The sequence below is a fragment of the Mandrillus leucophaeus genome, unplaced genomic scaffold, assembly GCF_000951045.1.
Source record: "Mandrillus leucophaeus isolate KB7577 unplaced genomic scaffold, Mleu.le_1.0 Scaffold111, whole genome shotgun sequence".
Classification (NCBI taxonomy): domain Eukaryota; kingdom Metazoa; phylum Chordata; class Mammalia; order Primates; family Cercopithecidae; genus Mandrillus; species Mandrillus leucophaeus.
In genome coordinates, this window is record NW_012099321.1 from 4,584,801 (window position 1) to 4,597,069 (window position 12,269).

Here is a 12,269-nt window from a genome sequence, read left to right on the forward strand (position 1 = left end):
ATGGAAAGAAACTTGATTGCTGTCAGTAACCAGAGTATTTTTATATTTGTTTCTTTTCTCACTGTAACTGGAAGTTAATTAAAAAAGCGATGGTCTAAGTAAAAGATATAAGCAAAAGCCTCACCAGGCACCACCCTAACCTGAGAATTGACAATTAGGAATCCTTTCTTCTTTAACAATAAACTGACTGGCGTATCAATGCTGAGACACTTCTCTTGAGTGCTCAGCTGCCCGCCAGCAGCGCATTACCCACTTCCAATCACCTCCCGCTTCTTCCCTGTGCTTTTCCTCTCCGCAGCCTCCCTGGGCAGCCTCACGCGCGCTCAGCCCTGCGCGAGCTGCGCCTCTCCAGGTCTCAACGTCTCAACTGCTGTTCATCGCCAGGGCTCCAAGACAGCGAGCCATGTTCCTTCTGCTGGTGCTTCTCACCGGACTTGGTGGGATGCATGCAGACCTCAGTAAGTCCAGGAATCCAGGCTTGCGAGGGAGACCTTGTTCACTCTTTCCACCGCCCGGGTCCAGCTCAGACTTTACCCTGGCTCCACGCTCTCCCGCTTCCTCCTGGCCGCTTGCCTCAAGGTCTGTGGCCAAAAAGGCAGCGAGGCAGCTTCCGACAGAAAATCGTTTTATTTCTTTGGGAGAGCTTCCTGATCCAGAAAATGAACAAAAATGAAATTTGTGGTTTTTTCCACATACAAAATTCTGCTACTCTACGAAAAATTGCATCACCGTAAAAAAAGCTATTTATCAAGGATTGACTGATTTGGCAACTGTTAGCCTCCACCTGCCCCATTGAAAAGTGCAGATCATCCTTGTATTCAATATCTATATTCGTCCCTGCAAAATATCTCACTTTCTGGATGCATCTGTGTTTTCTCATTTCCACATCTGTTTACAACACCGAATTTGGTACTTAACGTTTAGTCAAGCTGTGCCAGCGCCAAACTGTGTGTGTGTGTGTATGTGTGTGTGTGTATGTGTGTGTGTGTATCTGTGTAGACAGGGATTTGCAGGGGAGAATGAGAATAAAAATTTGAGATCTTGACAAGGGGTCAGAAATTTGTAGGTAAGAATGACTAGAAAGACAGTGGAAAGGGCGAGATGTGTAGATTATATTAAAAATAGCCGCTAATGTAGAGAAACAAATGCAGAATCAGAGAATTGAATAACATAAGATCATGGGTATCAAAATAACATAGTTTATATTTATTTTTAGATCCTCATAAAATCTTCCTGCAGACCACAATTCCAGAGAAGATTTCATCATCGGATGCTAAAACAGATCCAGAACATAATGTAATTTTAATAATATTTTTAATATGAAATGTTGTTGTGTTTAATGTCAAGACCAAAGGTGCTGAATGTGGGCAGGATTGTACTTCTTGGAGGCAGAGTTGACAGCTGAGAACAGGTTCACAAGAGGGAGCATTTTGATGTTTACGAATGTGTGAGGCTGTGTGTGCATGTTTCTGTTGATGATGAAGGATTTTAGGGACAAGATCCCCTGGGGTCAAAATGCTAGGTATAGGATCCCCCAAGTTTGAAATTTAAGGAGGTAGCAGAAAACTTGGATCCCCCTAGGACTAGGATTAGGGTGAGGCAAGTGAAATGAGTCATGTAACTACAGAATCAGATCCTGTCTGTCTTGAAAATTTTGATATTGTTTTCATCATGGTGTTTTTTTGCATTGATTTTTAAAAAGGTTGCATTAAGATATTATTTATCTTGATAACCGAGTTTTCTGGTAGCCTAGTTCTGGCCCTAGTGATCCCCTAGAGATTTCTCTTAGCTTTCACTAAGTCAGTGAGGATCTGAATGGTGATGATCTCTGGGCAGGTTTATCTGTTAATGATCACGTCAATTTCACATCCAAGATTGAATGGTAGTGAATGTTCCTTCTCTAATAGTTCGGCAGGAGAATACTTCTTACATGGTTTCTACCAGTATAAGATAATCTATTGTTTTTAGTAATTATGGGCCTCCAAATTTATCTTTTTTCCGTTTAGCAGTTTCAGAAACCTTTCCTGTCTGTTTCACGTAAGGATATACTATTTATATTGTTTCCCCTTCCCCATATACCCTTTCTTTACCTTTTCTTCTTCTAGTAGCTGAGGGTTATTTACCGACATGCTTATCATGCAGCTTTGAACACCCCTCTGCTCTGCCTCCCAAGTGAATTACTAGCTATGCTGTGGTATATGAGCCCTATGACAGCTTCCCTTTCTGACTGGAAAGAAGAGGTGACATTACATCTTTGTTTAGTTTCCTTTTTCCTGAGATTAATAATACCAACTCTCCCTTTCCATTGTTTGTCACTGATAATCTTTGAATTCCTCACTTGTCTAATTTCTAGAATTTTTATAAAGGCATTTATAATATGGAAATTCAGTGTGTTTCTTTTAACTATAATGATTTAAAAAGGTACATTGTAATATATTTTAGCAACAAAATTATAATTATTGTGGGATGTGATTTTATTTGAATATGTTTGGTATCATATGGGGTAGGACCTGCAAAAGTAAAAGTGCCTAAGGGCACACAGTTATAAAATTTAGTAAATAAAAATATAGAATACCCAGTTAAATGCATGTGCACATAAAGATAAAAGAGAAATATTACATGAGGCTTACTTATACTAAAATTATTTGTTGTTCACCTAATATAAACTATAAGCATCTAAATTACATACCTCCTTCTTAACTTACAGCTTCCTGATGATTTGACTTCCCCTAACAGTTCCCTGTTGTGTAGAATTTGCTTGTAACACTGCTTGCAGTTATACTCTGTGTCATTTAGATCGTAACATAATTTCTACAGTGGTTACACACAATGTATTTTATTCTTTTTTTTCTAGTGAATATTTCCAGTAGTTTTACAGTTTTCGCATTTTACATTTAGATGTGTGGTCCATTTTGAGTTAATTTTTGTGAGGGATTTAAAGTCTGTGTCTAGATTTTTTTTTTTTTTAATGTGGCAATACTATTGTTCTAGTACATATTTTTGAAAAGACTCTCTTTTAAAAGTATTATTTTGCCTCGACTTCTTTGTCAAAGATCCATTGACCATATTTATGTGGATCTATTTCTGGGATCTCTATTTCTTTGAACTATTTGTCTATGATTTTGCAAACACCACCCTGTTTTGAGGGCTGTACATTTATACTAAATCTTCTGTTTTTTTTTTTTTTTTTTTTTTTTTTTGTTTTTTTTTTTTTTTTTTTTTTGAGACAAGGTCTCGTTCTTTTGCCTAGGCTGGAGTGCAGTGACACGATCTTGGTTTACTGCAACCTCTGCTTCCCAGGTTCAAGTGATTCTCTTGGTCTCCTGGCTCAGCTTCCTCAGTAGCTGAGACTACAGGCATCTGCCATCATGCCCAGCTAATTTTTGTGTTTTTAGTAGAGGCAGGGTTTCCCCATGCTGGCCTGGCTAGTCTTGAACTCCTGACCTCAGGTGATCCACCTGCCTTGGCCTCCCAAAGTGCTGGGATTATAGGCGTAAGCCACTATGCCTGGCTTTATAGTAAGTCTTGAAGTTGGTAAGTGTCAATTCTCCAACTTTGTTCTTCACCTTCAATATTATATTGGCTATTTTGGGTCTTCTGGCTCTACATATAAAGTTGAAAATCAGTTTGTTGGTATCTATAAAATAGCTTGCTGATAATTTCATTGGGTTTACAGTGATCTGTGGGTGACATTGGAAAGAACTGATATCTTGACAATATTGAGTCTTTTTATCTATAAACATGGACTATCCCTCCATTTAGTTAGTTCTTTTTGAGTTTTTGCATTAGTTTTGTAGTTTTTCTCATAAATACATATTTTGCTATATTTATACCTAAGCATTTCATTTTTCAGGGTGAAATGTAAACGACATTGTGTGTTTCACTTAATTTATTACCTGTTCATTGTTGGTATAAAGGAAAGAAAATGAGTTTTTAATATTAACTTTGCATGCTGCAACCTTGCCACAATTGTTTATTTGTTCGGGGTTTCTTTTTGGTGATTCTTTCAGATTTTCTCCATAGACAATCATGTAATCTGTGAACAAGGACACACATTTATTTCTAGCCAATCCAAATCCATTTTATTTACTTTTTTTTTTTTTTTTTGCTTTATTGCATTAGCTAGGACTTTCAGTATGATATTAAAAAGCACTGGAGAGAGGGGAAGTCCTTTGCCTTCTTTCTGATTTAATAGGAAAATTCAGGGTTCTCACAGTTAAGAATGACATCAGCCATTTAGACCCTATCTCCAAATATGGTCACATTTTGAGGTGCTGGGAATTAGTACTTCACCTAACGAATTTTTTGGGGGGTTACAGTTCGGCTTATATCAGTTGGACATTGTATATGAAAAGATGTGGAGGCTCTAGATAATGTATCTTTTGAGAGTTTTTTCCTCCTATTGGTTGGTTTTGTACATTTTTGGTTTATTTTAGTTTTTTTTGTTTTATCTTTGTAAGATATGTGGATTTTAAACGTTATTGGTGCTTTCATATTCTCCTTTAATTTTCATCTTATTTGTTTAATATCAAAGGATTTTAGAGGGCACAATTTTAAAGGTCCCCTCCAAATTCCACTTATACTTCTTTTCACAATGCCATTCAACTAATTCCTCACAGAACATTTACCTGATACAAAGTACCTTGTTATGCTTCAGTATAAAGTTGAGGAATTGAAAACTGTTAAATGCTATTTCTCTTGCTAAAATAAATGTCTAAAATTAACCAAATACATAATTTAATGACTGTTGCATTTTCTATTGTCTTCTATGTTGTTCTCTAGACATGTCTTTAGTCTCCCTGTATTCTCTCCTACATTCTATTCCAGAGGAGTTTGATTGCTCACACAGATGAGTAAAATGCAATGGCTTTTGATGTTATATTGCTGGAAGTATATTACATTTCTTGTACTTCTATCTTTTGGGAGGGTCTCTTTCAATGAGCAGCACAATTTACCTTCCAGGAGAGCTCTAGGTAAACAACCAATGGGTCCTCACAATTGAGGTGGACATCCTTGATGGTGGGGTCTGTCTGAACTGAAAGATAATAATCATCGGGTAAGCTTCTCCCTCAGAGGTGTGAGTAATAGTGAATAGCAGGCAAGTGAGTGCTTTACTACCTAGTTCTCAATGCAGAATTCTGAAGCTCCAAGTATCTGTGTGGGAAGGAAAGCCAATATAATGGTTACAGGTTGTTATAAATTTTGTCAATATTTTAAACCCTAATTTGGAGAAGATACACTAGTTGGCATTTGTTATTATTGAATTTTTCTAATAATTTTGTTATAGGTTGTTTACATGATTACAATAGAAGGAAAGCCATATTTTATCCATCTCAAAAAGCAGTGAGTAATTATTTTGTCCTTTCAAAATTTAATCTTTGGCTTCTTAATTTCTAAAAGTATGTATAAGTAGAGTGAATCATTTTGATTCAAATATATTGATACCTACTCTATACTGGGTATTGAGTAAAAACCTAGGCATGCAAAAGAGAATAAAACATATTACACTGTTAAAGAATTATAATACAGAATGATAGATTCAGACACATTAATAGAAAGCAAATAATTTTATTATAATATGGTAATATGATAAATGTATAAACAGTATTCCTGGGAAGTCAGGGGAGGCTTTTGGGGAAGAGGAAAGAGATTACTTGTATCTTAAGGGAAGAGACAGAGCTATGTAAAGAAGAGGGGCAAGACAGGGGAACACTTTTTTTTTTTTTCTGAGACAGAGTCTTGCTCTGTTGCCCAGGCTAGAGTACAGTGGAGTGATCTCGGCTCACTGCAACCTCTACCTCCTGGGTTCCAGTGATTCTCGTGCCTCAGTCTCCCAAATAGCTGGGACTACAGGTGTGCACCACCATGCCTGGCTAATTTTTTTGTATTTTTAGTAGAGATGGGGTTTCACCATGTTGCCCAGGCTGGCCTTGAACTCCTGACCTCAAGCATTCCTCCCTCCTTGGCCTCTCAAAGTGCTGGGATTACAGGCGTGAACCACCACACTCAGCCAACATTCTATTTAGAGAAGAAATTATGTGTAAAGCATAGAGGTGTGAGACACAGTGGCTTTTCTGATATGCACAAAGCCAGTGTGAATTACTAAAGCAAACATTTTCTGAAAAATAGAGGTAAAAGATTCTGGAAAGGTAGGTAGGGGCCAGGTTGTAGAAGATTCAGAATGCATGGTCAGATATTGGGAGCCAAAAATGGTTTTAAGTATGTACTTACTTAGCCACATTGAGTCTCATAGGCTTTTTTTGAGGGGACAAAGTTAGAGTTAAGGTGACTAATTATACGACTATACAGTTTAGGTGAGTAATGGTGGTGGTTTGAACGATGGCACCAGTGATAGCACTTGAAAGAAAAATTCGGTGGACCTCAATACAGATTTGGTGGAATGATTGGTAAACAGTGAGGAATTTCAGATAATTTAGTTGTGGCTCAAGAAAATGAATAGGCTATAGTATAATTAACTGAGGAACATGAACAAGGGATATATTTGTGTGAGGAAGTGGTGATTTCGGTTTTTTAGCACATGTGAGATACCCAAGTGTGTTTTTTCCTGTAGATCAGGGGTGTCCAGTCTTTTTGGCTCCCATGAGCCACACAGGAAAAATTGTCTTGGGCCACATGTAAAATACACTTATGATAGCTGATGAGCTAAAAAAAATATTTTAAAATCTCATAATGTTTTAAGAAAGTTTACAAATTTGCTTTGGGCCGCATTCAAAGCCATTCTTGGCCATATGTGGCTAGCAATTTGAATCTCTGAAAATATTCAATAAGAATATTGGAAAATAGATTTAGCTATAGGTATATAGATTAAGCAGAAAGTAGTAACTTGTGCTCTACTTTCTTGTGTTTTTTTAAATGAGTGCTGTTACGTAGGGTGCTTATAAATAGATCGTGGTTAAAGAGTGAACCCTGGGAAACAGCGATGTTTCCTGGGATAGGTTGAACAAAAACAGCAGCCAACATGGAAGATAAAGCTGGAGGGACCAGGGAGGTAGGAAGAATAGCAGAAGAATGAAGTGTTATGTAAATTGAGTGGACTGAGTGGCCACAGTTTTCAAAAAGAAACTAGAAGTCCAATGTAAAATGATTTTTTAAAATGCCTTTTGGATTTGACATTCTAATATTTGTGGATCTTTTCCAGGGATGTTTCAGGGATAATAAGAATTGAGAAACTGAAGGAATTGTGTGTAGACAATTCTTGATGAAATGTATTAAGAATTGAAAAAAATGTACATAAGGAATAGCCACAGGAGAACATGGGGTCAAGAAAGGGTTCTTTAGGATGATAATGACTTATTAGTATCATTTTAAATAGCATTATGATAAAAATCAGTAGAGCACAAGAGTTCAAAATTATAGGAGAGAAAAAGTAGTGTCCTCTGTATATGGCACAGGATGGTATCTACAGCACCAGCGTAAGGGCTTGTTCTGAATGAAAGAAGTAACCTTCTGGCAATAAAGGTAAGGAGTGCAGATGGGAACAGGTGATCTGAGAGGGAGGGAACATGGGGGTTTCGTGGGATGAGTGACAGGAGTAGTGTCAAGTTTTTGAATAGTTACTGAGGGAAATAAAATTCTGACCAGAGTTATTGAGAAGAACTTGGCACTTAGCAAAGTTTAGCAAATATGAATTTGTAGTGAGACCAAGTAACTCTTTCTAAGTTTTCTGTTTATATTAGTCCATTTTCACACTGCTGATACAGACATACCCAAGACTGGGCAATTTACAAAAAAAAGAGGTTTATTGGACTTACAGTTCTACTTGGCTGGGGAGGCCTCACAATCATGGTGGAAGGCAAGGAGGAGCAAGTCACATCTTACATGGGTGGCAGCAGGCAAAGAGAGAGCTTTTGCAGAGAAACTCCCGTTTTAAAAACCATCAGATCTCATGAGACCCATTCACTATCACGAGAATAGCATGGGAAAGACTTGCTCCCATGATTGAATTATCTCCTACTGGGTCCCTCCCACAAATGTAGGAATTATGGGAGCTACAAGATGAGATTTGGGTGGGGACTCAGAGCCAAACTGTATCACTGTCCTAACTTTACACTTTAATTTTGAAACTTGAGTATAAAATCTAAAATCAATGAGTGAAATAGACAAAGATTAGAAAGTTCTATGCTGGAAATTGGGACCTATACTATTTCCTCTTCATGTCTCTAGCAATTTGAGTTGCTCATTTATCTGCATTTTTGTATGGTATGTCATTCTAGTTAAAATGTCTCACCAAGCACCTAATTCAGTTTAAGTGCTAGAAATACATGGACAATAGGATAAAACAAGTCGATTAACACTACTTTAAATTTTTCAGTAAAAAGAAAATGTGTACGAATATTTTTTCTACCTTTTCTGTTTCACAACTTGAGCGTGTTTTTTATTATTTGTGCCTAGATCAATTTTATCTTCAGCTTCTTTTATTCATTCTTATGACAAAAATGACATCCGTCATTCCAAACCTCTGCTAGTTCAGGTAAGAATTAGGTTATTTTTTTGTTACATATTTGTAATTCTAGATTTCTTTAAAAAGACAAATATTCTATAATAACTAGAATGTTATTTTACATATTCGCTGAAATTGAGTAACTTAGGCTGGTGCTTATTTCTACCTGGCACAAATTTATTAGGTAATTGCCAATCATATTAAAGTAGAAATGTAGCTAAAGTAATAAATAGTAAATGTAGCTAAAGTAAAAAATAAAAAAATATAAAGTAATAAATATAAATAAATATAAATAATATATTTGGGGTATATATTTAAAAAATAAGTTATCCATTAATTTTTCTTTTTTTTTTCTTAGATGGATTGCAATTATAATGGATATGTTGCGGGTATTCCAAATTCTCTTGTGACCCTCAGCGTGTGTTCAGGACTCAGGTTCTAGACTACTTAAAGATACTCAATTTGCCAATATTATATCCTGGTAGCCTATGAATTAATTCTCCATGTATCTGTTCTAATTCTATAATCACCTTTGTCATTTCAATTCCTTAAGGACTGAACCAAAATTACTAATAAAATAGGATTGATATTCCAGCAGAATCTGTTCCTGATGAGAGGCTACTTGTTGATACTGACAGGATCTGCTGCTTTAGGCTTTAAGAAAGCTTAAGTGTAGGGAGATTGATTGGTCTCCTCATACTTTTTTAGTTTTCTCAAATTCAGTTCTTGTCCAATTTCTTAATGTCCTAGAATAATTGACAATTGTGGAATGCATGGGACTAATGGACACTGGCTCTGCAGTCAGTAATTATTAGGCCTATTGTGCCTTCAATTCAGCCCACACAAACAAATGATTTAGGGTATCAAGTGTCAGAGGAGAGTTAAGTGTATCAAAGAGAAGGAATCAAAGACTAAAGAAGAGACTGCCTAGAGATTCTACAGGCTGGTTAGAAAATCTACGCAACAGAAAGGGGTTTCAACCTGTTTAAGTGCACAGATCCATGCCACTACCATGCTTTCTTGAAGATAATCACAGATTTGTAATGTAAGGTAACATGTATCCTGTGATATAGTGGTCCAGTTCTGGTGTAAGAAAGACCCCAAAAGATAAAGAGATAAAAGTAAAAAAACCTAAGGTCTTAAAACTTAAAAACTTTAAATCTTAAAAATTGTGGCCCAGATTTCTCACTATAATATTATGGTTTTGGTAGAATCATTTCAGACTTGTTTCGATTGTCTTAACACTCAGGGGAACAATGCAGCTGAAAAACATCTCATATGGAATTGAACCAATGGAGGCTGTATCAGGATTTATACACAACATTTATGAAGAAAAATTTGCTGACACTAATATTCTCTTAGAAGAAAATGACACTTATTCTTGGTTTAACTCAGAGTATCAAGTCAGAAAAAGTTCAGAAGTAAGTATTGGCTCTTTTATTTTAATTTAGTATAATTTTGTGTAATGAAAAATACTTTCAGAGTCAAGATTTGGTGACTTATAAATCTTAAAACTATTTTACTTTTTCATGAGGGCTCTACGTGACTTTTACAATGGCGAGAGAATAAACTTATGTTTGTCATTATGCTTGCCATTAGATGAAAGCTTAGCAAAAACTTAATCTTAGAAATATGAAGATATGAGTATAGTATAAAAGAAACTGGAATATTAATTTTCATATGTGAGAATTTAGATAATTAATGTAAAATATTCCTTTTCTTTAATTACTCAGATAATTTAGGAGAGAATATTATACAACCTGGATTTCCCAGTTGAAAGTTCAAAAATGGATGAGTGACTTACATAAAGTACATGTAAAGCAAAGCGATGAATTTTTTTCTCTACCAAGACCCATAGACTGCCTTAAATAACATGTCTGGCTCTAGCAAATTGCCATTGGTTGTAAATTTTAATATTTTTCTAGACTACATTGTTTGCCAAAAGTAACTTCCTAGTAATTGGTAGCAGAAAATCTGCTTGCATGAAAGATTAGTATGAAAAATTATCAAAAGGCTGAGAAAAACCAAAGCTTTATGTTATAAACTGAAAATTTCAGTTTCAATTATTATAAAAGTAAAAGATACCTGAGCTCTTACGTATCTTGAGAAGTCTAATAGAAAAGTCTTACTACCCAGGGCACTTTGAACTGGAATCTTCTGAATAGTACCTAAATTTTGTACTTGAAAATAGCCTCATTATGTAATCAGGAGCAATATATCTTTCAGTTTATCTCTCAATATAATTTCAGTAGAAGGTAAATTTTTGTAAATTCCTCATGACTCATGTTATGTGTTTTTCAGAAAACTGACTTTATTAAGTTATTCCCTCGATATATTGAAATGCATATTGTTGTGGACAAAAATCTGGTAAGTCTTACTTTATGCATCATTGTTTTAAAACTAATATATCTCTTTAACTTGATTTCAGTGAGGCAATGAAAATTACCAACCATGCTATTTTGCGTTTGCAATGAACACATTCTTATAGATTATAAATCAAGTTTTTGTTATTTTGTATATAGCATCTACTCACTTTTGCAAAGTGAAGCATCTTAATTTCTAAAGCTTGTTGACTATTGTTGATTTTCCAAAAAACCTACATCCTCAGTGAAAGGATAGATTGCAACTCCCTTAAGCCCTCAACCCTCATGTACAATAATAATATTTAACTGCCTCAGTCTAATTGGAAGGATGGTCTATAAAACAAATATGCCACTTCTTTAAAGCAAAAGGAGAAAACATATTATCACCTGTTTTCTTCTCAGTTCTAGGTAAATGAAACAACGAGAAAAACAAATGAACAAAATACTCATATTGAGAATTCATGGCTATACTTTGGATCTCTTATAGATTTAGGCTCCGAATATTTATTACCTATGTGGTTAGGATTCTAATCCATGAGGCTACATTTGTCCCAGATTGGTAAAAGCCGAGGGTGCATGAGGGAAGCAAATAGTATTTATATCTGGAGGAATGCCACTTCAGGCAGAATACCTCAGGATTCCTACAGATTAATATCAGCCATACATATATGGGCTCACAATCCATAAGGAAATAAAACACCATGAACAATGGTTAGCAAAACAAAAAATACATGTATGGCTAATATTAATTTTTTAAAAATATAGTTTATGATTGGCAGAACAGTAGGGTGACTGTCATTAACAATAACTTATTGTATATTTTAAAACAACTTAAAGGGTGGAATTGGAATGTTCCTAACACAAAGAAGTGATATTAATGAATGTTTGAGGTAATGGATATCCCAGTTACCCTGATTTGATCATGACACATTGTATGCCTGTATCAAAATATCACATGTACCCCATAAGTATGTATAACTATTATGTACCCATAATAGCTAAAAATAAAAAAATTAAAATAAAATACAATATTTTTCCCCTCAAAGAATCTGTTGATTCCAGAAAGGGTGAATATGAGTCAGGGTTGCTGAGCTAAATGTTGACAGGAATAACAGAACTTGAAGTTCATGGCTCATTAGAATTGAGTCGAGGGTACGTTAGCATAGCTAAGTTGACCCAGTACAAAGCAAATGCATACCCTGAAATAATATTTCTATCAAATTACAAAATCAGAGGGAGGAAAGCAGAATTTTAAGCATAATCAACAAAAAGAAGGCAATTAAGAGAAAGAAAAACACATATTTAGGATTTGTTTCATAAATCTGGAACAAATTTGAAAGCTAATGTTAAGACAAAAGATTCAAACTGAAATACCTAAGTAATTATATGTAGGGGGATTAAGTGCTGCAATTAAAAACCAAAGATAAAGATTAATTAAAAGCAAA

The 12,269-nt window shown here is 35.3% G+C and overlaps 1 protein-coding gene across 1 annotated transcript in view; it reads left to right on the top strand.

The window, feature by feature from the left end:
• The first annotated feature begins 378 nt into the window (after positions 1-378).
• LOC105549068 (disintegrin and metalloproteinase domain-containing protein 5) overlaps positions 379-12,269 on the top strand; it is a 128,217-nt gene continuing 116,326 nt past the window's right edge. Inside the window, exons 1-7 of the mRNA XM_011993428.1 lie at positions 379-458; positions 1,217-1,296; positions 5,288-5,343; positions 8,413-8,491; positions 8,820-8,896; positions 9,711-9,882; positions 10,763-10,828. Of these exons, the coding sequence (XP_011848818.1) occupies positions 404-458; positions 1,217-1,296; positions 5,288-5,343; positions 8,413-8,491; positions 8,820-8,896; positions 9,711-9,882; positions 10,763-10,828 (585 nt within the window). The 5' untranslated portion in view covers positions 379-403. The remainder of the gene's footprint in view (positions 459-1,216; positions 1,297-5,287; positions 5,344-8,412; positions 8,492-8,819; positions 8,897-9,710; positions 9,883-10,762; positions 10,829-12,269) is intronic.